This window comes from Apteryx mantelli, chromosome 28 (genome assembly GCF_036417845.1).
Source record: "Apteryx mantelli isolate bAptMan1 chromosome 28, bAptMan1.hap1, whole genome shotgun sequence".
Classification (NCBI taxonomy): Eukaryota; Metazoa; Chordata; class Aves; order Apterygiformes; family Apterygidae; genus Apteryx; species Apteryx mantelli.
In genome coordinates, this window is record NC_090005.1 from 1703743 (window position 1) to 1728214 (window position 24472).

The 24472-nt window shown below is 44.1% G+C and overlaps 1 protein-coding gene across 4 annotated transcripts in view; it reads right to left on the reverse strand.

The window, feature by feature from the left end:
- Positions 1-1292: 1292 nt before the first annotated feature.
- The window catches only part of CDK12 (cyclin dependent kinase 12), a 28565-nt gene continuing 5385 nt past the window's right edge, over positions 1293-24472 (reverse strand). Inside the window, exons 2-14 of one of the 4 annotated variants that reach the window (XM_013957481.2) lie at positions 21334-22218; positions 16901-17077; positions 15221-15360; positions 14361-14531; positions 13418-13607; positions 12445-12501; positions 11802-11903; positions 10361-10438; positions 9755-9871; positions 9015-9146; positions 7983-8197; positions 5703-6152; positions 1293-3107 (exon numbers count right to left, since the gene is read on the reverse strand). In XM_013957481.2, the coding sequence (XP_013812935.2) occupies positions 2449-3107; positions 5703-6152; positions 7983-8197; positions 9015-9146; positions 9755-9871; positions 10361-10438; positions 11802-11903; positions 12445-12501; positions 13418-13607; positions 14361-14531; positions 15221-15360; positions 16901-17077; positions 21334-22218 (3373 nt within the window). In that variant the 3' untranslated portion in view covers positions 1293-2448. Of the gene's footprint in view, positions 3135-4378; positions 4796-5702; positions 6153-7982; positions 8198-9014; positions 9147-9754; positions 9872-10360; positions 10439-11801; positions 11904-12444; positions 12502-13417; positions 13608-14360; positions 14532-15220; positions 15361-16900; positions 17078-21333; positions 22219-24472 lie in introns of those variants that run through there. The other 3 variants (XM_013957480.2, XM_013957484.2, XM_013957482.2) reach the window with 3 other exon arrangements.

Here is a 24472-nt window from a genome sequence, read left to right on the forward strand (position 1 = left end):
CTTCCCTTCCCTTCGGTGCTTCGCCCCACCAAAGGAGAGGAGAGGAGAAAGCACCTTCGCCAAGAGCCCAAAGGGCTCCGCCGGCCCCGGCCACCCCGGCGCGACCAGGCTGGAAGAAGCCCAAAACAAGAGACAGCAATCGGCGATTTCCGTTTGATGTTTTGGGCTCCACGGAGGGACAGACGCCCGCCCGCAAAGTCGCCGTTACCTTCGGGGTCCTCGGCACGCTTGCAGGACCCGCTGCCCGGGGAACGGCGCCGGAGCATCCCCGCCGCGGCGCGGGGTGCAAATGGGCGCGCGGCGGCTCCGCACCGCCGGGGCACCCGGCGCCGGGGCTTTGCAAAGCGGTTGGGGGCCGCGACGTGCCCAGCCCTCAGCCTGCTCCTCGCACGCGGAGCCCGGGCAGGCCGGAAAGCACCCAGCCGGCCAAGGCGCTCCGAGAGGTCAGCGCTGCTCTGCTGCTTTAAGGAGCGCTACTTTCTCAACAGACTTCTCTGGCGGTTTGCCGGTTTGGAAAGATAATAAATAGGCATCCGCTTCCTAAGAGGATTCAGCACCGTAACACAATTTCTCCTTCCAAATGGGATGGGCTCAGGAAGAAAAGCCAGAATAGCAACAACAAAAACTCCAACACATACCAGAGCTGGCAGCTGCATGTTGAAAAGAAATTATATATATATATATATATATATATAAAAATTAAAAAACTCTGGAGAGGTGACTGGTTTATTTAGTGCACTCTGCATCTTACAGAACTTTTCTTTTTTTTTTTTTTTTTTTGCACATCAGGCAGGCATGAACTGGCAATTAAAAAAAAATTTACACTTGGAATTTTGCAAACTGTGTCACTCGTCTTTGCTGAATCAACAATACAAGAGTTGCTTTTTTTATTCACACAGGGGGCCTTGCACGTTACAGGCAATATATATTCCTTCCCCTCCTTCCTCCCTCGGCAAAGCTATTCCTTACGCAGACACTTGCCTTTCTGTATAAGGCAGATTTTCCCCAGTTAGAGAAGCACCACCTAACTCAGGTGCATTTTTTGAATTTGCATCTCTTTATACAAAGAAATAAAATCAAATTCTGTTAGTAATCAGAAGAAGGTCTCCTGGCCTCACCAATTCCAATACGTTTAACACTTCAAAACACTGTCAGCTCTAAAATTAAAAGAACAACTGCATGTTTTCCATAGGAAAGGCCTACTCAGGGAAAAAAAGGTCATAAATATGTACCTTTGTTTTATTCATTTCTTTTGTTTAAGTCTTATTGAAATGGACAACATCGCAATGCTCTGCGGGAGGAGAAAATCCATTGTAAATACTTCCTTGACAACAACAAAAATATATATGCTTATAGAAATGATACATTAACGCCTGTTAATCCTCAAAGTACTGAGACGCTGCTTCAGGAGCCCGACCAAAAGCTCCACGAGGCGCACACAGCATCCGCCCCCGAAGCACGAAGGACACTGAGCAGAGACACTCACTCCCCGCTGGTGGAGCTTCCCCACCAGGAACATTTTTCTTTAATTCTTAAATTGTTTTGGAATTTAGGAATTACAAAGAATACAGATTTAGGTGAGGTGTTCTCTTCGGCTCTTGAGCATCTAAAAAAGAGACCATTCCCACTGCAAATGTATGGCAGAAGAGAGATATAAAACCCAAAGAGACCCTTCACAAAAGCCAATTTACTAAGGCTACCATCAAAACATAAATGATCGGGAGTCTGGGAGCCATCAGGGTGGGATTCGCAGCCTCCCAGACAGCTCGAAGACTTGACATGGAACGGAAAAAGAGGAAAGGGACGGGGCCAGACGCTCTATGGAAAGAAAGCGATGTTAAATAAACTCTGAGTACAAGCCAGTGCCACATCCTGGGTCTCCAAATCCAGGACAACTGATCCAGGTACCCCTGCATCAACATTTTTCCATTTCTTTTTTTTTTTTTATTTAAAGGGGATTGGAAAAAAAACAAAAATAAAAAAACCCTGCTTTGGGAAACAGACTCTCCCGTAGCCCTACCTGAACACTGCCCGGCGCTCCTCTTTCCGAGGAGCACTAGCGCCCAGCCTGTAAAACATTTTTATTTCCTTCTTCCAATGTGGTTGGTTTGTTTCATTCCTCCTATTTTTAAACGATTCCCCCACCGTCTGCTGGCTCAGGGCAGAAAGCTCACCGCATTATTTTTTTTTTTGTCACTAACCAAGCGCGAGAGGTTTGGCTAGCGAGACACCCGAGTTGGGACCCTACAGTATTTCACCGGGTGCCTGGCAGCCGCCTAGCGAGCAAGGAATACAGCGGAGCTATGCAGCAGCTGAAATGCGGACGATACCTTGCTCTGGCGAGAGAGGAAAAAAAATAAAAATAAAAATAATAATAATAAAAAAAAAATCATTTCACTAAAGGTTGAGAGGCAAGGGAGGGAAAGATCACCGTGAAACGTGAGTCTCTTAGTAAGGGACACCTCTCCCTCTTCCCCCTCTCGGAGGCACTCTGCCAGGCCCGCGATAGGCCTTCCCGTAAGAAGCAGCCTGCGTCGGGGCGCCCCAGCTGGGACCCGTTCCTGCCCCGCTGGAACCAGCGGTCCCCGGTCCCAGCTCGCTGTAGTTTTGAATTTTGGCCTCTGGATGTACCAGCGTGTTGTTGCTCCCCTCGGCTTTCGTGAAGGATTGCCCGACGGCCGAGTGTATCGCTACGGGGACTCTTGCGAAGCGGAGGTCCTGGTCCCCTGGAAACTGGACAGATCCTGTGCCCTGGTAGTTGCTCGTCTCCCCAAGGTGGCTCACGGAGCCCAAAAAGGTCCTGCTTTTCCCCAGAGTCTGGGCAGAGGGTTCTAGTAGAGTTTGGCCAGAATTCAGCTCCTCGGCACCAAATCCCCCCTCCGAGCCCTCAGTGCTGTAAGTCCTGGACGAGTGGGACCTGCTGTAGTCCGCGGATCTCAAGGCCTGGTGTTCGTGCGTCACGTGGCTCAGCGACTCCGCCTCTTGCTGGGAAAAAAGCTGGAGCAGAGCAGCCGTCACGGCTGGGTTCAACTCCTGTGCTGCGCTGGAGAGATCCCCTTCAGACAGAGGAGGTGGTGGCGGTCCGGGGGGCTCAGGGGGTCTCTTCTCTGGTGGGAGAATGCGAGGAGGACATGCTGTGGAAGGGTTACTTCTTTTAAACACCATCTTAAAAGCACGTGAACAGATATAAATACATTTATACAAAAAATAAAAAATAAAAACAAACAGCCTACCGAGACAGTCCGCTCTCTAGGATGCACTGGAAAAAGAGGCGGAGAATTTTAAAAGCTGGCACTCGTTGCAAGATCAATGCACGTGTTCATTAATGTTTTCCCTGTACTCGTCCTGTCCCCATACTCCCAACTAGTCAGCAACAGCTGTCCTAACACATGGGCATCCGTGGAGAGAATTCCTGCTCCCGGATCAAAGGCTAACGCGGAGAGGGAGACAGATGTGGAGCCACATGACAGAGCGTGTTCCTTGAAAGCAGTGCCTCCTGCCGCAGAGGGACACTGTGCCTTACTGCTCCATTAATAGGCTTGCTGGCAGCCACATGGCTCACTGTACTGGTGAAGCGTGGCCCTGATGGATCTGTTTAAAACACAAAACAAAGAAAAACCCCCCCGAATCCACAAACACCAGCTCCTGGCCGTATCCAAGATCAGGGCTGAAGGGAATGGGTGTACCCTGCCGCGTCCCTTCTCTGCTTCTCAGGAAACCCAGTTCTTATCAGAGGCTTCCTTGCCTTGCCTGTTTTACGACCTTTTAAAGAAGTACGTTTCTACAGTACAGTCCAAAACAATCTCAACCCACAAGTATTTGCATGCTGTGTAGGGATTGTCCTTGAAGCATGTGAAAAATCAGTCCCCCCCACCGCCCCCCCTCCTCCTCTTTTTTTTTTTTTTTTTTTTTTTTTAAATCAGACCTGAAGTAACAAGGATTTCTGTTTCCAAAGGATCTCTCCTAATGAGAACAAAAGCATCCTTCATAGCACACCCTCACAGTCGCAACGCTCTCACTACTCTGTATTACTGCTTTTGAGCCAGCAGCAGGAACAAAGCAGTCTGCTTAGGGAGCGTGAAAAGGCAAGAGCCCGTCTCCAGCCCTCCCCCGTTAAGGCAGGGTCATCGCTAAAAGCGACAACACGCAGAGGAGAGAATGCGACTTCCTGTAGGACATGATCTGCTCCCCGTCTCGCGAGCCGGCTTTGCTAACCAAACCCGTTCTGACTCCTGCAGAGCAACACAACTGAACTGCCTTGGTCTCATTCATCAACAAAAGGATCGGCTACATTGTGATTAAAGTTATTACTGGCGATGATGTAAGAGGCCACAAACACCTTAGTTGAATCAGATCCTCAAATCATTTGCAAAACTGGTTATTAAAAAGGTCAAACTTTATTGTGAAAACCAGTAGTCTTCCAGGACCACCCCTCCACCCATATCAGTCAGTCCACTTTAAAACTAGATTGCGTTTAAATCCAGAAAACAATCTTCAGGTAATTTTAAAGCCAAGCTGATTTGGGGACAGTATACCATTTAAAATAATTATAACAGAGAACAATGTTATTTAATTGAATCTGCTCTACAATAACCTAATTATTTTCCAGTTCTAGGGCAAAAAAGCACGATCACAACTGGCTTGTGGTGGGCGGGTGTGTTGAAGGCACGAGAACACAGCACGTTCAGCTACATTGCAGAGGAGTTGTGTATCGGGCCAAAAGAGGCTCCCTGGAGAGTCTGAGACATACTCAGGAGGCGCTTCTAGAATTTGGTGAGGTCGTCACAGGATGTTGCTAATAATTCAAAAAATCAACAGAAAAAGACATGGAGACATTTACACTCACCTTTGAAAAGGAAATCCAAGAGTTCACTGATACAGTCAGGTCTTTTAAACATGCCTCTTACTTGCCCTACATGAGCCAACCATCTGGCTCAACTTCAGAAGCTGCTGAATTCAGGACTCATGAAAGTCAACTCTACATACAGATTAGGCACACTAAAGCCAGATTCAAAAGCTTTATGTACATAATTACCACTATCCCTCCCTTTCAGCACTCTCCATTATTTCAGTTGTCATGTTCTTTACAATCTTGTCTGCACTTTCTTTTTGAGGGGCCAGAACAGGAGGAAGGGAATGGTGAAAATGGTAGTTGGGACAAACAGACTGGAAGAACTGCGTAACTGCAGAGATCCAATGTCCTGTGCAAAAAAAATCTACCTGAATGTGTAGACCCAACATGACATTAGCCATGACTAGTAACAGGGAATGTCAGCGCAAGAACTGAACCCTGCAAGTTTCCCCCTCGTGTCTGGGGAAAAACAGAGCCTTTAATCTTCACTGACCCATTCACAATGGAGCATTACAGGATTTTATGTTTTAGAGATGTGTAGTAGTCTAGTGTTTTGGCTTTGTTGTACTGGGAAAAGCCTCCTGAGCAGTTCAGTGCTTACCGCAGGGAGTGGGTCAGTGTCTTTCCCAGTCTTGAAATCTAACACTTGACCACCTTCTAGCACCCAGCTCCTTCCCTCCTCCCATCCGTTCCCTCTGCCCAACTTCACGAGCCTCCCTCTGTTATAATACTCAGATGTCTTAGTCCCTCCTGGCCGCAGTTAAACTAGAGGCACTTGTATGGAAGGCTTTAATTGCTCAAACAGGTGAAGGGCATCCAAGATACACAAGCAATGGTCACAATTATTTACCTGTACTTTCCTCCGGGTGCATTGTAGGGGTTTTCCTTGGCCCCCGTTGCTCACTGCTCTTCTCCCCATTGCTCTCCTCCAGGGTTAGAACAGGCTCCTGGCTCTTCATCAGCTGACTCAGCAGAACGGCCAGCACGTTCTGCATATCTCCCTGAGCGCTGGCTGCTTCTGGAGTCGCCTGCTCCTCCGGTGGCTGGGCCTCCGTGGGTGGCTCTTCTATGGCTTCCTCTGCTGCTGCTGCCGCCTGAGACTCATGTTGCTGAGTCGTGGCTTCCGTCAGAGCATTGATGGACTGGTTGAGAGCCTCCAGCTGTTGCTGCATCTCTGGGTTAGAGTGTACATTCAACAGCTGGGCCATCTGGGGGACACTCAGATCAGTCTGGCTCTGCAGCAAGTTCAGTAAAACAGCTAGTTCACTCTGATTCAGCTGCTGGGTGATTTCTCCAAGGCCTGTAGAAAACACAAGAAGCATCACAGAAAGGTTAGGGAAGGCTACATCAGACTCGTTTGTAATCATGATACTAACACATACCAACAAACACCTCTTCTCCATGTCCCTGGGGAAGGCATGGAGGCTTTAGGAGAAGGATTCCACGAGAGTTTGCTCAGATTTCCGCTATCAGCTTGCCCCTTCCAGACTCCGATCAGATCTGAGCAGCACTGCAGCAGCACCCCGTGGTACTGCTCACACACTGCACTCACCCAAGGCTGCACTCAGACGCTGCACGCTTAGCAGCGGAGGGAAGCTTTGTCACTGCCCTCGCCAATCTGCCACCATAACTACACACACAGCTGCTCATTAAATCAGCTCAGTTAAACCCAACGTCCCCATTCTTGGAGCGGTTAACTCATCCCGGGCGTCCCAAGAACCGGAGTGGCGAGCAACTACATGAGCAGTTATGGCTGCAAGTCCGAGGACATGTGAGGGAAGATCGAAACCCTTTAGCCCAGCTCAGCAGTAACCAGAGCAGCAGGTCTGACAGCAACTCAGCGCCTTTCCAAGGTCTCTGCAGCACTTTGTGGCTCAAAAGCCCTCCCTCTTGCACTAAAAAGCATGTTCCTGGAATAGAGTTAAGCTGCTGTTTGGAATGAAGGAAGAGCGTTCCACTAACACAGCAAAAGAAATTAGGCCAAGCAGAACGCAATTCTGTGCTGAAAGCTGGCCTGGGATCACACAGGACTCTGTCCTGACTGCAAGTACCCAGGTTAGTCTGAAATACAACCCCTGAATGGCATCGCCTCCTCCTGTGCCATGCTGGAGGAAAGCCTCCCTAGGGAGGGCGACAAGAGCATCACTTCACACAGACCTTGCAAGTCACACAAACTCTTTGGGAAGCAGGGTGCACAGGTCTGCTTCTAGAAGCTTAAAAATAAGCTCCCCTTGCTGGTAGGCAACCAATAATGTGATACTCTTTTCTCAGCTGTTTGCTAATCTGACCACCACCATCTTTTGTCCATCTGCCATGTTTCATTGAACACATGGATTGCGCATTCCCTGGAGCAAGAACCATCTTCCTTGTTATTTGTACAGTGTTTGACACAAAGGAAGCTTCAGCCTGCACCTGGGTTTTTACAGGTCTTCCACAGAACAGTCAGCCTGGTCTAGGCAACTTTGTGTATCTTTACATTCCCAGGAAGCACAATACCTCTCCTCAAGCTATTTCCTAGACACCAGAAGGTTGATCACAGTTTTGGGAAGAGTGCACAAGTTCTGGTCCGGCAAGTCATTATGACCAAGTGATTTTTTTCTGCAAGAAGCATTGTGCAAAAATTTACATTTCCGCCCACCAGCCACTAGTCTGTTACATTACATGCCTAACCTTCATATAATTTATCAATAAGATCACAAACTTCAGCTCATTTGCACACCCTTTACATGGCTGTTCCCTTCAGCCTATGATTTGTTACTCTGCTGGTCTAAGCGACTCAAGAATTCCTTTCATCATCCTCCATGAAAGGATGTTTAGGAACCAATAAAGTACCTCATTCAGTGAATTTACAGTCAACTATTCAGAGACTTCCAAAGATCATGCAGAATTCTGTGTAGCCAATAATTTTCAGAGCAGAGAGAGAAGAAAAAAAAAAGGGGAAAAAAAAACCCACAAAACAAAACACAACTCCCCCATCCCAAATAGGAAGATTTTGGAGTGCTGTTTCTATAGCAGTAAAGAATCACACTGGCTTAAAAGAGGCATAAGCATCCACAGCCAGTACAGACCAGAGGTGGCAAGGATGCAAGTTATCAGTAGGACCTTTTTACAGACCAGACTAGGCACTGACCTACTGCATCTCCAACACCAGGCTCTGTTTTGAGCTGGGCAGGCTGTGGGTGCACAGGACTGCTGTTGTTTTTGACAGTGTCCGTGCTCGTAACGGAGGTAGTTTCTTTCCGAGAAACTTTTGATAATGGCGGCTCCTCCACTGCAATCCCACTCTGCCGCTGCCGTCGGCGTTTCTTGCTCCACAGCTCATGGCAATCCTGCCAATGGGGGAGGCTGGAAGAGAACAACACCTCTTAATAGCTAAGAAAGCCAGCAAGAATATTAATTTTATCCTTGAAGACCACAGAAAATTATTAGTGCCATAAGAGAAGCACAGATGTTCCCCTGACTGCAACCATACTTTTAAACTCAGAAGGGGTGAGTCCTAGAACCAGGAAGGGTGCATCAACTGCATATGAATCATTTGATTTGCACTAGGGCCTTACTCCTGAAAGGGCTGGGTTACTACAATGCACACAACCTGCCATAAGGGTAAGTCCGTTAAGCTTTGAAAGTATGGTGGCTTTGAGTCAGCAGCTGCCATTAGGAACTCCAAAGGAAACAGGAATCTTAAAAGCTCTCACTGTACTTGCATGCAATGAAGCTCGAGCAGAGTTTCACAATCTGCTTACTTGGGGTGGGAGAAGAGAGCTACAAATGGTGCGATGCGGCTCAACAGCCACTACTCTAGCCCATTAGCAAGGAGCACAAACAACGAGGCTCAGCCAGTCCTTCGTTACACAGCAGACAGGGATTGTCTACGTGTTACTCTTCTGCTCTAAAACTGTTGGAAGATGTTGAATCTTATGAGCATCAAAAAACTGAGCTTTAGAAAGCCAGCATTAATTATCAGGCAGGAGGGGGGTGGGGGGGAAAGCATAGGAAGAGCTATTTGCTCAGCCATATGACAAAATCCTGGGGCACAGTGGAGAAAAGAGGCCAGAAATCTTGACTCAGTTTCTGACTGAAAACAAGGCCAAACCAGCGGCTCCTTCCCAAAGCTCACTTAGCAGAGCGCCCACTGTGGTGGCAGATGCCAGCTGGAACTTACTCCGGAGGTGCCATCTTGCTGAGATCAACATCCTTAAGGAAGTCACTCTGCAGGGCCTGTTCTGCTGTGCAGCGCTTACTGGGGTCTAGCGTCAGCATGTGATCCAGCAGATCAAGAGCAGACAAAGGAATGCTGTATAGAGATTTAGAAATATGGCTGAATTAAGAGGTTGTTCTGAACAGACAGAGAAGCCCACTTTCAGAGAGCCACCTCAGACCTAACAGAAACCTATGCAGTCAAAATTTACTATTAAGTAATGCAGCAGCTCACACACATCATCAGAACAGGCAGATCTGTAATATTTCCAGTCTAATTTTTGCCATTTATAAAGAGCAGCTCTGCTACAAATCCCAAGAGACTATCACACAATTATACTCTGTCCCCAGAGAGCACATCTGGGAAGTCAGACAGCCTCGGCACTGCGCAAATGCCATCCTGTGAAGTTTCCAAGTGCAGACTGACAAGGCAGACTCTAGCTAGAAGAGTCACAAGTACACAGAGGCAGGGAACCCCTCCAGGAGGCACCTGTGGCAGATCAGATATTTAGAAAGGGGACAGCAACCACATTCCAGCCTTCTGCAGATGAGAAAAGCCTTCCTGGAGAGGGCTGCAGGTAAGCAGGAGAAGCACTGCTTCATCCTGCCAGGTAGACTAGAGCCAAAGGATAGCAGATCAGTCACACAACATAAAGGGCCACAATCCCTATGCACCCACTTATCCTCTCTTCTACTGAGACTCACAAGGAGAACTCCTCACGCAGGCGCCTTCGGTATTGCTTCTTCGGTTTCATAGTGTTGAAGTAGGGCAACTTGATGACATCCGGCCACACTGCTGGACAGGGGCTCCCACAGAGTCGGCTGAGAACCAGAAAAGCAGAGTGCTATCAGCACATGAAACACGTCTAGAAGGAGAATAGTCACCACCCAAGTGAAAACATTTCCTTTTAAGCAACTTAGCGTATCAACAGCCTAGGGCTGGGCACACTGACAAGGATTAGATAAACACTCAGGTTAAAAAGGAAGCATCAGGAACAGGAGAAAAAGCTTACCTCGAGTTTATAAACCATCTAACAAACTGAATTTTCAGTGGTGAGATCTAATTTAAGGTCATGATTTTTACACTCAACTAACAACAAGTTTACTGAGGTTGCATACATTAACAGATACGCACTTGACTGCAGGTGTAGACACCTAGAGGCCTAACCACTCATATTTGCAGTTATAGTCATTTACTGGTCCTAATTTGCAGGCAGATTAGAGGAAGAGGGCTCTTATAATACACAGACTATGTGCATGAGCAGTTTCTGCAGTACCTCTTCTCATAGGCATGCATGTGCAATGCTTTACCTGATTAATTCAAGCTGAGCCAGTTCCAGATTGGCTTGAAAAATAGGCTTCTTTGTAAACAGTTCCCCGAGGATACAGCTGGAAAGAGGAAAAGCAAGAGGTCATGACAGCAAACTCTTGGGATGATCGTTTGAACACTGCAGCATTTCTGTTCAGAAGCAGGTTTGCCTGAGGAGAGTTATTTGCATCAGGGCTTGTAGTTGAGAACTGACAAACTAACCTGTGTGTAAAGAGCCACCAATTCTACGCAGTTGGGAAATAACATTCACTAGTAGGCTGGTTGACACATCACATGCTTAATGCTTTAACTCTTTGCAGGGAAAAGGGGAAGTGTCAATAGCATGACGAGAAGAACAGCCAGACATCTCATTTTCCTCAGGCTCGGCCCAATTGTCCCTCCGACTCTACTGTCACAAGCCGGTAGATATCTGCTAGCCCAGCTATCCTCTGCGGCCAGTAGCCTATCGTTTATCACCGCCAGGCAGAGGACGCAGTCTTACACGCACATATGTCTGTGCACACAGTACTTTTTAATAGTTGGAAGGGAAAGAAGAGAATGAGGGAGGGGAAAGCTCCGACTCATTCAGTCCTTAACATCTATGCTTAAGCCTTCTGACAGGAATGACAATCGGTGCCAAATATAGCCGTGGCCTGATACAGGCACCTGTCTGCTGGAACTGGACTAACCCCACTCATTTGGCACAGGGCAGTGAACAGCAACTGGACTTCATGGCCAGGATTTCCACAAGTAATTAGCAGGGCCTGCCTTTTACAAAGTCTCTGCAGTTTATGTACTAAGCTCCGCTGAAAGTTCACCCGTGAGTATCACAACAGGAAACACACACTTTGGAAAATCCAGTCCCACTTCCAAAAGCTGAATCCTCAGAACTCTGGTTCTGAACCACTTGGAAAAATGTCCATCTTTGCTGCTGAACTGCTCAGACTCCTCCTGTTCATGAGAGTCCCTACACTATTGAGACCCAAGATCTCCACTTCAAAATGTTTCTTAAATTTAGGTGAAGAAACCAAATGAACAGGGGAATCCAAAGAGGTCACAGAAAAAAAAACTATTAGATCATGAAAACCCTACACTGAAGCTATGATCAGCAGACTAAGAATGAAGCACTGGAACCGTCCGTCTTCCCTCCTGATCTTACTGACACATAAGCAAAGGTTGGATGGTTAAGTTTTAAAGATTGAGAAACACTAAAATACTAAGTAGGTACATTTTATGCTCCTATGTGTCAATACCAAAATACATCTTGTTCTAGGAGTTCTTATTAAACGGTTTAGCTTTAGTTAGCTGACAGAAACCTATTTCTTCAAGGCACAGAATTTTAAAGTATTCTGATACTATTGGAACACTTTGGCTAGAACAGATATAGTTGCAGAAAACAGCAGAAATCACAGACCTGGCAAGAGACGCAAACCAGGTACTCACCCGCAGCTCCACACATCTATGGCTGGTGTGTAACGCTCCTCACCTAGCAGCAATTCTGGAGGTCGATACCATAATGTAATGACTTTATTTGTATATGGACGGCTGTAATGTAAGATACATAAAAGCAAATTGACATTAAGGACCACGAAATGCTTACAAATTGCAATTACTACTTCCAAACTGTAGTGCTGGGTATTTAAATAGAAATGGTGGGGTTTCAAGTACCTAGACATCCATTACACCTGCCCAAGTTAAAAGCAGCAGGTTGTACGTGCTCGAGATTGAAAAACCCTGACCTACAACAGGCTGCCACTACTGAACAGTGATTGACCTCATCAGTTCAGAGCAAAATGTGCAGACTCCCCTGTGATACTACAGAAAGTTCAGGGAAGGTCCATGGCAAGTAGAGAAGATGTTTCAGTTCCTTATTGGCTGGTTTGTCTAATGAGATGCTATTAATACTAGCCAGGAGGATGTGTTTCCGACAGCTGGAGCAGCGTTATACCACTTATAGTATATTGGAGTTCATTTCTCAGGCAGTGCTGGGACTCCCAAGTAACGGACTACGGGGACATTAAGAACAAAGGAGCTCATCCCACTTATGTTAGACATTTCTCCCTTCTTTCACCCCACCATGCCTCACCTCTCCTCCGAGCTGTAGAGTCGGGCGAGTCCAAAATCTGCAAGTTTGATTTGCCCACTGAAAGACAAAAGCAATCACTAGTTTGAATCACAGCAGGGATCACATGCTGAAAGCAGCAAAAGGTAAGAAAATCCCCCCACACAGTAGGAAGTCCTAGCAAAGCAATGTTTGCAGTAATTATTTTGGCTAAGCCAGTCTTAGTTTTTCAGACCCTGCTTAATCCTTCAAAGAAATGAAAATACATGCAATAATTCAGTCTCATCTTTATCACAAAACCTACCCAATGGACCAATGTCCCAGCAAAGTCTTATACATGGATATCAACATGTGGATGAAGTTATGTGCAGTATTATTCTCACTGGCTCAAACTTTTCTTATGGATATCCAGATAAAGACTTGGTATTTGTTTGCTGTTAATTCTCAAATTGTAATGTATTCTATGATGAACTATGTTACTGCTAAACAGTGCTATCTAAAAAAGAGTGAGAATTCATGGAGAGCTGCTACTTCCTACTTTAACCTTCAATGCTTTCTGTGCATACAAGCACTTACAATAAACAGTATTTTTGCCAAAATGCCTTGGAGACAAAGAGTACACTGAGACCTGTTTAAGTCAACACGAAAGAAGTGCAACTATAAGGAGCTGCAAATCTGAGCAGAGGGTCTCACATACAGAGACTACTACCAGCAGAAAGTTAAATGTTGGACCGTTGGTAGATTTGTTCCCCTCTGCAGTAGGAGCTATGCTCCCAGGCAGTGGCAGCACCCAGGAGAGCTACTGCTGAGTTAGAATCATCTGTCACACCACTGGTGGAGACACGCAGGACAATATTCCTTCAGCAGATCAAAACCTTCTACTTCTAAGCATATTCAAGGTGAAGATGACAACTGTATGGTCTCTGCTTAAATTAACTGAACCCCAGGGAGCACAGGGAAGGCAGCCTGGACAGAATCGTATCTAGTCCCAAGTTACCTGTTGTTCAGTAAGATGTTGGAGCACTTAATATCTCGATGAAGGAAATTCTTTTTGTGACAATAATCCAGACCCTCCATTAACTGTTTCATGAAAGACTTGATATGGTCCTCTGAGAAATGTACCAAGCCAGATTCTAGCAGCCCCATTAGGTCATGGTCCATGTACTCAAACACAAGGTAAAAGGCACCTGGTAAAATAAAGAGAGAGAAATCACTTAAGAGAGGAGAGACAAGGGAAGAGGAGGAATAAAAGTAGACTGACTCATTGTTGAAACTTTTTTTTCGTGTAGTTAGTTGTGTTCTGTTGGGGGTTTTTTTGTTTTTTTGTTTTTTTTGTTTTTTTTTTTTTTTTAAAGTGTGGCTTTGTCATACGTAGGGCTTACTGCATCCTCAAAGGCATTAGTTTTCCTCAAGGGGAAAAACAAACAAAAAGCCCAAATAGCCCCTCTAATATATCTGGCTAAATACCCGAAATCAAAATACACCCCCAAAAATGAAAGAAAAGCCCCAAACCAAAAAGCTAGTGGGATGCTAGAACACCCTTCTTCCACAGTGTTGGAAGATTGAAGACTTTCCACACTATCAGCTATTTTGTCAGCACTAATCAGTGCTAGAAGTGACTTGTAAAGGTTTTAGGAAAAAAAAAAGTCTTTTCTGACTCTGCAAGAACAAATGCAATGCAGCCTTTTAAGCCTGTGTTCACCTCTGCTATGTGGCGTGACAACTCATAGTAATTGGAACCTATTATTTGAGGTAAGGCCGAATCCAGATGACAAACTTTTGCTGGAACTGTTGCATCAAGAAGGAATACAAAAAAGAAAATCTAAACACACCAGAACTTAGATTTCTAGTTTTACACTAAGAATAAATTAAAATAAATAAATAAATAAATAGTGTCACCTCTTTGGCTGATTGAAACCACACCCTGCAGCAAATAATACCTTTGTCCTTCTTGAAATCCAGTGCATCTTGTTTGTCCGTGACAATTTCCTTCATGTTAACAACACTGCGATGGATCAACTGCCGAAGGATTTTGATCTCGCGGATGGCTGTAATGGGGAAGCCTTCCTTTTCATTGTCCAGTCGCACCTTCTTTAGAGCTACCAATTCACCTGCCAGAACAAGCCAGTGTCAAAGCATCCACACACATCACTGCTAACAACTCTGTGGGTTTCCAGGAGGAAGTTAAAAGTACCTATGGGCACAATCAACATCCACTAAGAAACAGCAGAGCCAACTTGAGTTACCACCCTATTGCTTTCTGTCAACACTGCTCTATCAGAGGTTATGACCCAAACAACTCAATCATGACAGATGACACCAGTGCTCCTACTCTGCTTCAGTGAAGAGTGACACGGGTAAACTTAAACCTACCCTGGAAACCACTCCAGCCCTTTTCATAAGCTCTGCTACTCTAAAATCTGATAAAGGCACACTTAAAAAGCAGGGTTTAGGGGGCATTTGTGGCTGCCATAGCTATGCCTACCATGACCATCTGACCAGGTACCAAGTTGTGCACACAGAGCACACAACTTCAGAGAGTGCAGCTGGGCACCAATTCGTGGGTAACAGGATTTCAGAGCCTCTGTGCTTTGGCCCCCCCCCCCTTTTTTTTTTAAGCCCCTTTTGAAAACACCTGCTGTAAACATTCATTCCAGGGCTGGAGCCATTTCTGGTTCTACAGGTATTTGTCATTAACCGGCACCACCACTAAGCCTGGAAAGGACTTTAAGCACACCCACAATAACAGAACAAGGCCATAAAGAAGCAGAGTCAACCTGAAGTCACTTGGCATCTTTACCTGTATCCTTGTCCTTGGCTTTGTACACCTGCCCATACGTCCCTTCTCCAATAATCCCAATGATATCAAATTTGTCCACACAACGCTTCCCCCAGTCGCTTTCTGTCTGTCTCCTTTCCCCATACCGAGGGCAACAGATTCTGAAAGAGGCAAGAGGACTGTTAGACTCCCGAGTGCTCCGTCCTGCCCACAATCACGCAAGCAAATGCCTGTTCCACTGTTTTAAGCTGTGCCCCAAGAACAAAAGCATAGTTCAGGCACCTTGTCCTTACACTCCTAGCAACTGACTGTTTGTTTAATACTGTTCAGATAATCTCAGCTACTCCAGATACAAGAGCTGCTATGTAGAAATGTTATCCTTTTACTTCAGTCAGATACTAAAGCACCCCAGCAAAACCACTGTATCACTATCAGATCTTTTCCCATCAGTTATGCGCTTATAAGCTGTACATGGCTAATGAGCGATAGCTTTCTTCTACTGGGGAACTAAGGAATACACATCAGAGCGGGGAAGACAAGCAAAGGGATATTATGCCACCTCAAATTGACAGGCTTTGATACGGCAAAATCATTTTGTTATAGCCTCTTTGGGGCATGCAAACAGATAAAGATCTCTACAAAGACCTCATTACAACACAAAGTAGCTTGAAGAACCACCAAGCTTATCTAAAAAAACCCCCAAAGAATTATGTTACAGTAGGACAGAAAACAGTGTTTGAAATCTTTTGCACAAACACTGGACATTTGATCTTTCTATCTTTATTCAAAACAAAGTGTAGCTAGCAATGTGTGTACAAAAAACCCCCCTACACATGCAAGAGAGTTTATTAACTCTTGACAACTGCATGAATTTTGCTATCAAGGGAAGTTGCATATGCCTCACAACATGACTGATACTTCAGTTGTGCATGAAGAAAAGGTATACGACTCCTTTCCTACATAAACTCCTAGTGCTTTTAGGAAGAGATTTATACAGGGATAGTCATCAGGAGATTTCTTTGGCCTAGAAGCTACTACTAAATAAAAAGATGAAAGAACTCTCAGGGTAGATGTGGCTGAAGGCTGAACATAACACTCCAGCAATTCCTACCATTGAAAGGATCAAAGAGAAGGACAACAGAACCGGTCACAACTTTGATGTGAAGTCTGAACTGTAGCCTCCATTTGATGCACAACATGCACAACCTCTTCTTCCCAAACTGTAGCTACTGTACTCTTAATGCTCAAATTGGTGGCAAGTGGTTTTCAACTGTGAGTGGTCCAAATATGAAATACACCACCAGAAATAGATAATACATTATCGGAAAAAACAAACAAAAAAACCCTTGGTTTATCCAAACACTAATCTGGGGACATAAGATTTTCAATAAAATGGAACTAAGCCTGGCTGAAGACTTATAAATAAATGCACATTAAGTGTTCTCCTCATCCTACAAGTGGTGGGGAAGATGCTAAGAGCAGGCAAAGCAGCTGCCAGATTCAGTTTTAAAAATGACTGCACTTTCAACAGTGCCATCTCCACACAGAGCGCAGGGGCGTACAGTCAGCTCTTGGTCTTCTAAAAGCGATGTGGTACACACTGAAAACCTCTTCAAGCTCAAAGAAGTCAGACTGACATTCGTGTGAAGAAACAGAAAGCCTAACAATTCAAAAAAGCCAAAAAAAGTAAACCAGCCTTACTTTGGTCTCTTTTTGAACGGTTGCTGAGGTGGTGTGGCTGCCTTTGGTTCTGGGGAGTCAGGAGGAGATGGATCCCCTCCAGGGAGTTCTGGAGGGAGCGGGAGGTCCGTGAGTAAGTGTCGTGGTCTCTGCTCTCTATCTTTCTTCACAGGTTTCGGAGGAAGAATCTCTTTTGGACTAAACTCCGAAAAGTTAATATGATACAAAGGTCAGACTTAATAGCCAATTAAAAACAAAACAAAAAGATCACTATTGTAGGCCAAAAGCTCTATGTTTGAGCACATAAAGTTAGGAGCCCAAGTTTAAGTGACAAAATTAGCATAGCCAAGTATAAAACAAAGAATAGTTAAATTTTACACAGCTAATAAATCAGTGGAGAAAAGTATTAAGTTTGGATGCACTGCCTTCAAATAAACACACTGCTCTTTGCAACTAGAACTCTCTCAGTTTATACAAATAAGTAGTTTTGCTGAAGTTCCTAGAAGACATAGAATTCAGGTTATCTTCATGTTACCACTTGCTGACCCTTACTTCCTCTATCTGGTCCATTTATTACAATGTAATTAAATGTGTGACCTGTTAAGGACCACCATAAACACACACACTCAGAATTAAGTCTCTACATAAGTTGCTTTTAAATTCCCAGCAAGGACCAAAACATTGCTCTGACTGAGAAATTTTTTTGGTTTTTTGCTTTTGTTTTTAATTAAATTATCAGTGGCATCAGAAGCTTGGTTTAGACTAGCAAAAGTCTCATAAGCAGAATCTAATTTCTCCCTTGTCTATGTATGTGGCAGGGAGAATTCCTAGATCTGAACAGTCAGTAATTCTTCTCCATGAAAATCTCTGTTTCACCAGAAAAAGAAATCATTTGAGAGATATGAACAACCTCTCAAGGTTCATTTTTAGGGCAGCCAGCAGGGGTTTGCTCTTTGTCAGCATCAGTGAGTCTCACCATCATCAGCACAGAGAACTCGACACAAATAAACTGATGGAAGTAGGTCATTTTCCTGATTTTCTTATTAGACACTGCCCAAACTACCTGAAAGTGTGTTGTGCAATACAGTTAAGACACAAGCAATACAAAGAAGAAACACTCTGGAGCCGAGCTGTGACATCCTCTGCTCAGGAAGCAGGGAGCAGTCTCAGCCCAGCGCTACAGAAGTCATCGTGCAGCTGCAGAACTGACCCAAAGTCACGCTACTGTAGCCCTCTGGAGGAAAACGCTCCCTCATAGCCACTACTATGAGCAGTAGGCATCCTAAAAATAATGAAAATGGGAGCGCTGTACGGGCTGAAGCTCAACCCCCATTAACTGTACACCTTTAATTAAGTGCAGAATGATATCCGGGTGGGTCACTGGCAAAGCAGAAGTCATGTCTCACGTTGTCCCATGAGACAAGTGCCTCACTTTGCTCCAACAGAGCAGATCAGTTAAGTTTTGCTTTCATTACACCTTTCATACATATATTTGAAACACTGCGATCCAACATCCAGTTATTACAGACTGCAGTAAATTCATAACACCAAAAAATTTTTTTAAACCTGACTTGGTGTTTAATCCACTTTTAATCTGCAGTTAATTTGTTCCTGATAGTATTTAAATATCTAATAGTATATGCTAAACTTTGTCCTCGCAGCTCTGTCAAAAAGGCTCTGCCTTTTTCCAGACGCATATCAAAAGCCAATTTCTTTGAAAGGCTTTCTTGGGAAGTGCAAAGGTGTGTCTGTAGGTTTAATCTGCAGATGCCCAGCTTTCCAGGAGATCCCTTCTCTCCTTCTCAAACAGTTTTCTCTTGCTGATACGCTGTTATCTTTGCTTAGTTATCTACAGCTGCTTAGTTAATCTATTTGTATGTTAGCATTAGTGCTACTAGATGGTTACTGTAAGTTTAATTACTGCCAGAACATTTGGACATTTCACTAGGCATTTTTTTTTTAAATGAGAAAGCTAAACAAACACTTCAGAGTTGCTCAAGCATAAAAATGACAAACTGCGATCACCAACTGCCTGACAAAGACTCCTAGAAGCTGCCTCCCTTCTCTCCCTCCCCTAAAATAGAGGGTACGCAATCAATCAGTTCTCTATTTTTAAACTATGTTAGTGCTATGAACTGTCAACCAGATGTTCCCACAAACATATGCAAGCTATGGGACTTCCGAGCACAACATCCATCAAACACGTACAAAGTTGGTACCACCTGACTCTAAACATCTTTTTCCCCTCCCTCAGCTACGCTTCCAGCTAGGGGAAGCAACCCACAGCACACCTTGATTTCCGAAACGTCTAAAAGCATTATAGACCAAAGACTACTCGAAAGCTGGGAAAGCACAAAGAAAGGTCAAAGAGACTCTTTAGTCAAGTGAGATGCGTTTTATACTTGGACATTTCAAAGCATATTTTCAAATCCTGTGCTTACCATGGTCTTAGACCTCTGCAGGAGTGTTCTCCTAGTCTTAGCATGGGGGGGGGGGGGGAAAAACTACTATAAAAAAGTTTTGTTCATAAACATGGAGTTAGTTGGTTAAGAGTGAGCTTCTGTACATGGTCAGTGCCATTTGCAACTAACATTGGATTCAGCAGATGAAGTGGGATTTCCCCTTTTATTGGGGAAAATGTCACTGTAAACTCTAGCAACCAGCTGTACTATTACCACACTCCCAAGTTCATAGTGATGGCAGAGATGGAACAAAGACTTTTACAAAACTGAGCCACACCTGTGTGGAAAATAAAAGCTCTAGATGTGACTGGCTGAAAAATAAACTATAGTCTTTGCAGCATTATTTCTATGGCTGGAGATGGGTGAAAACAGAAGAAAGAATCTTGCTTAAACTGGCACTTGAATGGGGAAAAAAAATCTACAATCTGTTAAAAGCTACTGCTCATCCCAGATGCATTTAAACTAAATAGATACTTGCTGAACAACATTAAACAGCTTGGGAAGGGCAACATAAACATGTGCAAGTCTAACTTTTATGATGATCACAGTGACAGCATTGCCCTGATTTACATCGATACCAGGGCAACCCATGAAAATCAATTAAGTGAATCAGAGAATATGCAACATACTGTTCGTTTAGACAGAAGGGTAATTATATCAAATCGTAACTGTCATGTAAAACATTTTGTTAAAAAACATACTTTACTAACAACGGAGACACCTAATACATCTTTAGGGAGGGCTAGAAAGAGACAGAAGTTGTAAGGGAACTACAGGCTAAGCAGATCAAGGAGAAAAATTACCAGTGATTATCTTCTGCTGAACTAACAGCCGTACAATAATATACTAACAGCCACAAAAGGGGGGGGGGGGAATTGTTTTTCCTCTTTTACACTTCTGCTTCTGGTATTCTGTAGTGTCCCCACACACACACACTCCCAAAACAGGAGAAAAGAAGAAAAACAACACAGTATATTCCTTCAGACAAGTTTGTGTTAGAAGCCAAGCAGAAGACCAGCTATGTAACGTAGATCCAGAGTAGCTGTGAGAACTACAGTTCGCAGAACAGGATTAACTCTGCAAGTTCCGATTAGGAACGACAGGAGAAAGGATTTCCTTGCACCTTAGGGCTACACAGCAGTACAACTGTACAGGCAGAACGCAATACAGATAAAGGATACACTGCATGTAAGAGAGGAAGGCATGTTAGTTACGCATGGAACCATTAGAGCTATAACTTCAGGTCTAATCATCTTCTCAGACCAGCTCTTTGCCAAAGAGAGTAACTTCTATATATTTTTTTAAGGCTCAGAAAATTGAAGTAGGTGCAGTTTTACTCTTAACATTGATATGCTTTCATTTTCAAAGAAATAATACCTGCTTTTTAAGCAAGAAGTATTTTGAATCATTCAACAATTTAAGTTAATACTAATAAATTAAGTTAATTCAATGTTTAAGTTAAACTAGTGCCCTTTTTCCCTCCACGTAGGCATGGCCTGCGTGCTCAGTGATTTTGAAACAGAAATAGCTCTGTTTTATGTTCTTGTATTCAAGTTAAGCTCTTCCCTGTTACTTTAAAGACAGATTTGGGGGCATTAAATAAAAAAGCAATTTCAAAATAAGCTTTTGCAAATGGCTGCAATGCAAAGAGGTGCATAATTCTGGATCCACATGTCATTACCATAACAAACACGAACTAAGTGCGATTTGAAATTTCTACTAACCAGCATTAAAACAGTAGCCAAACCGCTCTTCCTTACTGAGGTCATATGTACCTATCAGCACAGGATCATAAAACTCTCCATGTAGAGCTGATAGGGCCAAAACCAGGAATGGCTGCACAACGAGGTATTTATTAAACAACAGCATAGTCTTCACTGTATTCTGCTGGATAAGCTAGCAACTATCAAACTAATCAAAATAAATTTGCTGTTCCTTTCAGTGTTTTGCTTTCAAATACAAACAGAAGGACGCTGTTTCATGTGACCTTACCTATCCAAGTCATCTTCCCCAACTAAAATAGGGGGGAGTGGGAGCGGAGGCAACGTCGAAGTTTTCAGGTGTGGGATAGCAGCCGTCACAGACACTTGTGTTTTTGTAGCGACTTGGACAGAAGACTGAGAGTTCACCTGAGAGGATAAAGTAGACGTCCTTGGGTGGGAAGAAGATGGCAAAGATGTCGGAACTGAAGTAGGGACCTGAACAGGAGTCAGTTGGGATGGTGGCAAAGGTGGAACAGCAGGTGATGGAGGCAAAGGTGGCAACGGTGGAGTTGGAGGTGGTGGTGTGGTTGTTGGCAGAGGTGGAGGAGGTGATTTTATTGAGGGTAATGGGGGTGGAATCTCCTTCTCTGTTGTGTCTGTCTCTTTTGGAGATAGAAGCTCCTCTTTCACTACTACAGGCTTCAAGTCTTTTGTTCCCGTCTGTTTTGAATCTTTAACTGGAACAGGATGTTTCCTTTCAGAGTTCTCTTCTGCCTTGATTTTTACTGTGTCTGCAGATGCTTTAGTCTCTGCATTCGTATATAGTAAATTAACTAATTCTGTATCTGAAGATGATTTTTCAGATTTAACAGTTTTGGTGACCTTTTTAGACTCTGTTCCAGACTCCTTAAGTTCAGCTGAGCTGTTCTCCTTTCTAGATGGGAAAACAGGTGAGCCCTTTGCCTCCTTTCCATCCACCTTTGCTGCAGCTGCTGCTGCTGCAGCTCGTTCCTTTTTCTTCCTGCTGAGTTCTGCTCCTAGACTAGAGTTCAGCGGCAGCCTGGTAGGTGATATACTGGAATGGCGACTACGTGACCCAGACCTCTGCTTTTTACTGTGAGATGATGAGTGTCTTGAATACCCAGGACTTCGACTTCGGGACTTCACAGACTTCCTGTGGAGAGAACAGGAAGAAGATAAGTGACATGAAGCATCTCTCAACCTCTGAGCTACTCACCAACATCAATAGCTCTCTCTGAAAGTAATTTGAATTCATTATTTGTCAACTAAGTTTAAAGAGTCCATAACACCTGTCAAGAGAGACTCAAGTTACTAAAACCACTTTGAAGCCTGAAACATACCACAGCAGTTAATATCGAGTTTCCAGGATCAACACTGTCCTTACAGTCATACAGTTAAAACAGAAATGAAGGCTCAAGATTGGACAGGCCTCAAGGTACAGATGAGATCGCAGATGCATGCACTAAGCAGACGACTTCAGTTGAGAGGATGAGCCAGCAGTTTACGAATCTTTCACAGTAATTATGTACAGCTTTAGAGGAAACAACGGATAAAACACGACTGCTCTCATGGGAATCCTGCCTCAGGAAACATCTCACTTCAAGCTAATTTTTCCCCTGGTTCCTTTACTATCATCAGAACTTACATTTGCATATTGTGATTCAGGGGAAAAAGAAACAGAAATTTTAATTCTGTTTGAGGTATATTCAGAAGGTCTCAGTCTTCACCTACAATAAATGGGCTCTAAATTAGTAATATGTGCAGGGGGAAAAAACAAACAAACAAGAAAAATCCCTTACTGAAAAACCTATACTGCAATACGAGCAACAGGCAAGGCAGGAAGTGCCTCACACCATCAGCGTTCGCACCATAAATGCAAGATGACCCTAGTCAGAAAACGGCAATAATTGCAAACTCACTGGAGACTGATTTGGAAACGATTAAAAAAAATAAAATAGAACTGGAAACTTGTATTCCCAGTATATATGTCAAAATTATTGGCAAGAGAGCCCTGTTTCCTCTATTTCAGGAGGAACTAGGATTCTGCAGTTCACAAGACAGCATACTTTACCTGTATGCGTGGTAGACTTCAATGGATTATAAAAGCTGCATTTGCCAACAGGAAAAATGAGAAAAAAAATTAAAAATCAGACCCTATAAATGCTACAATAGAAACTATGCTCAAAGTTGATTTATGCCATGATTTATTTATTGATTATTTATTAATAACTAATTTTGAAGATGTAGAATTCTTTTAAAACATAGTCCCACTGTGTTAGAAAAAACTCATTAGTTAGAAATACCACCTAACACCAAGCATGTTTGAATGCAGTAGGTGCTGGCTCACTCATAACAGTAATCAGAATGTAATAAGAGACAAAGATTTAAGTTCTTTACACTGCTACACAAATTAGTATTATCCCAAGACTATAATCATTCAGAAAATAAACTGGAGAACTGAAACTAATGCAAACTACCTTATTAGACCCCAGTGCCTTCAAGGATGGGCACAGTCGCGATTGCAAGGGCAGGTGAGGAGTCCCTCTGCAACCTGGCACGGAGTTTGAGCTGAACAGACGCCCACTGCCTCAGTCCCCCAGGTGCACGCATTGCCCCCTCTCAATAGTAAATGTAACCCCAAACTTCATGATAATAGTGGTCAAAGAACACTATGAGTGGTCACCTTTAGACATAAAAAAAACCCAACCAGAAGACAAAAAAAAGGAGTCTTCTGAAGTCACTCAGCTATTTTTCCCTCTTCAGTAAGTTAGTCTTTGATGGGAATGCCACCTCAAGATCATGCCTTTTTCCACAGGTTCTGGTTAATGAGTTGTCTCAGACAGTTTACCATTCAGATAGCAATTCACCTGCCCCATCCCAGCACAAAGTTGCCAGAATCTGAAAAAGTCATTATCACTATGCTCAAAGACTATTTCCAGGCTAAGAAAATACTCCCAGTGAACCCTGTAGGTTGTAATTTACTGCAGCCACAAATAGTTTTAGGGTTACCCTTCCTTATTACAATTCTTTCAGGATAGATTCTGCTTAAGATGTTTCGATACTCAGTTCCTTGTTCCCTGTCTTCTGTCCTTCCCCCTGAAGATAATCTCTTCCCAGTTGCACCAATTCAACTGGTCGCACAGCTGCATTCTAAACAAGATCACTCAGCAGATCTGGTATAAGGAAACTTCTCCGAAAGTGCGTTTTACTTTATTTGCAATAGTGCTAGTTTAGAAATACAACCACAAAACACACCTGCATGGACACACTCAAGGGAAAGGTATTGCTGGAGGAAGTGGGGGGATGCACGGACAGGAGCACATGGCTCAGGGTAGGAACCTCTCACACAAGGGTTGCTGCAGAAGGAGCTGCACCACAGAGCCACCACTTCAGACCTGAGGAGGTCT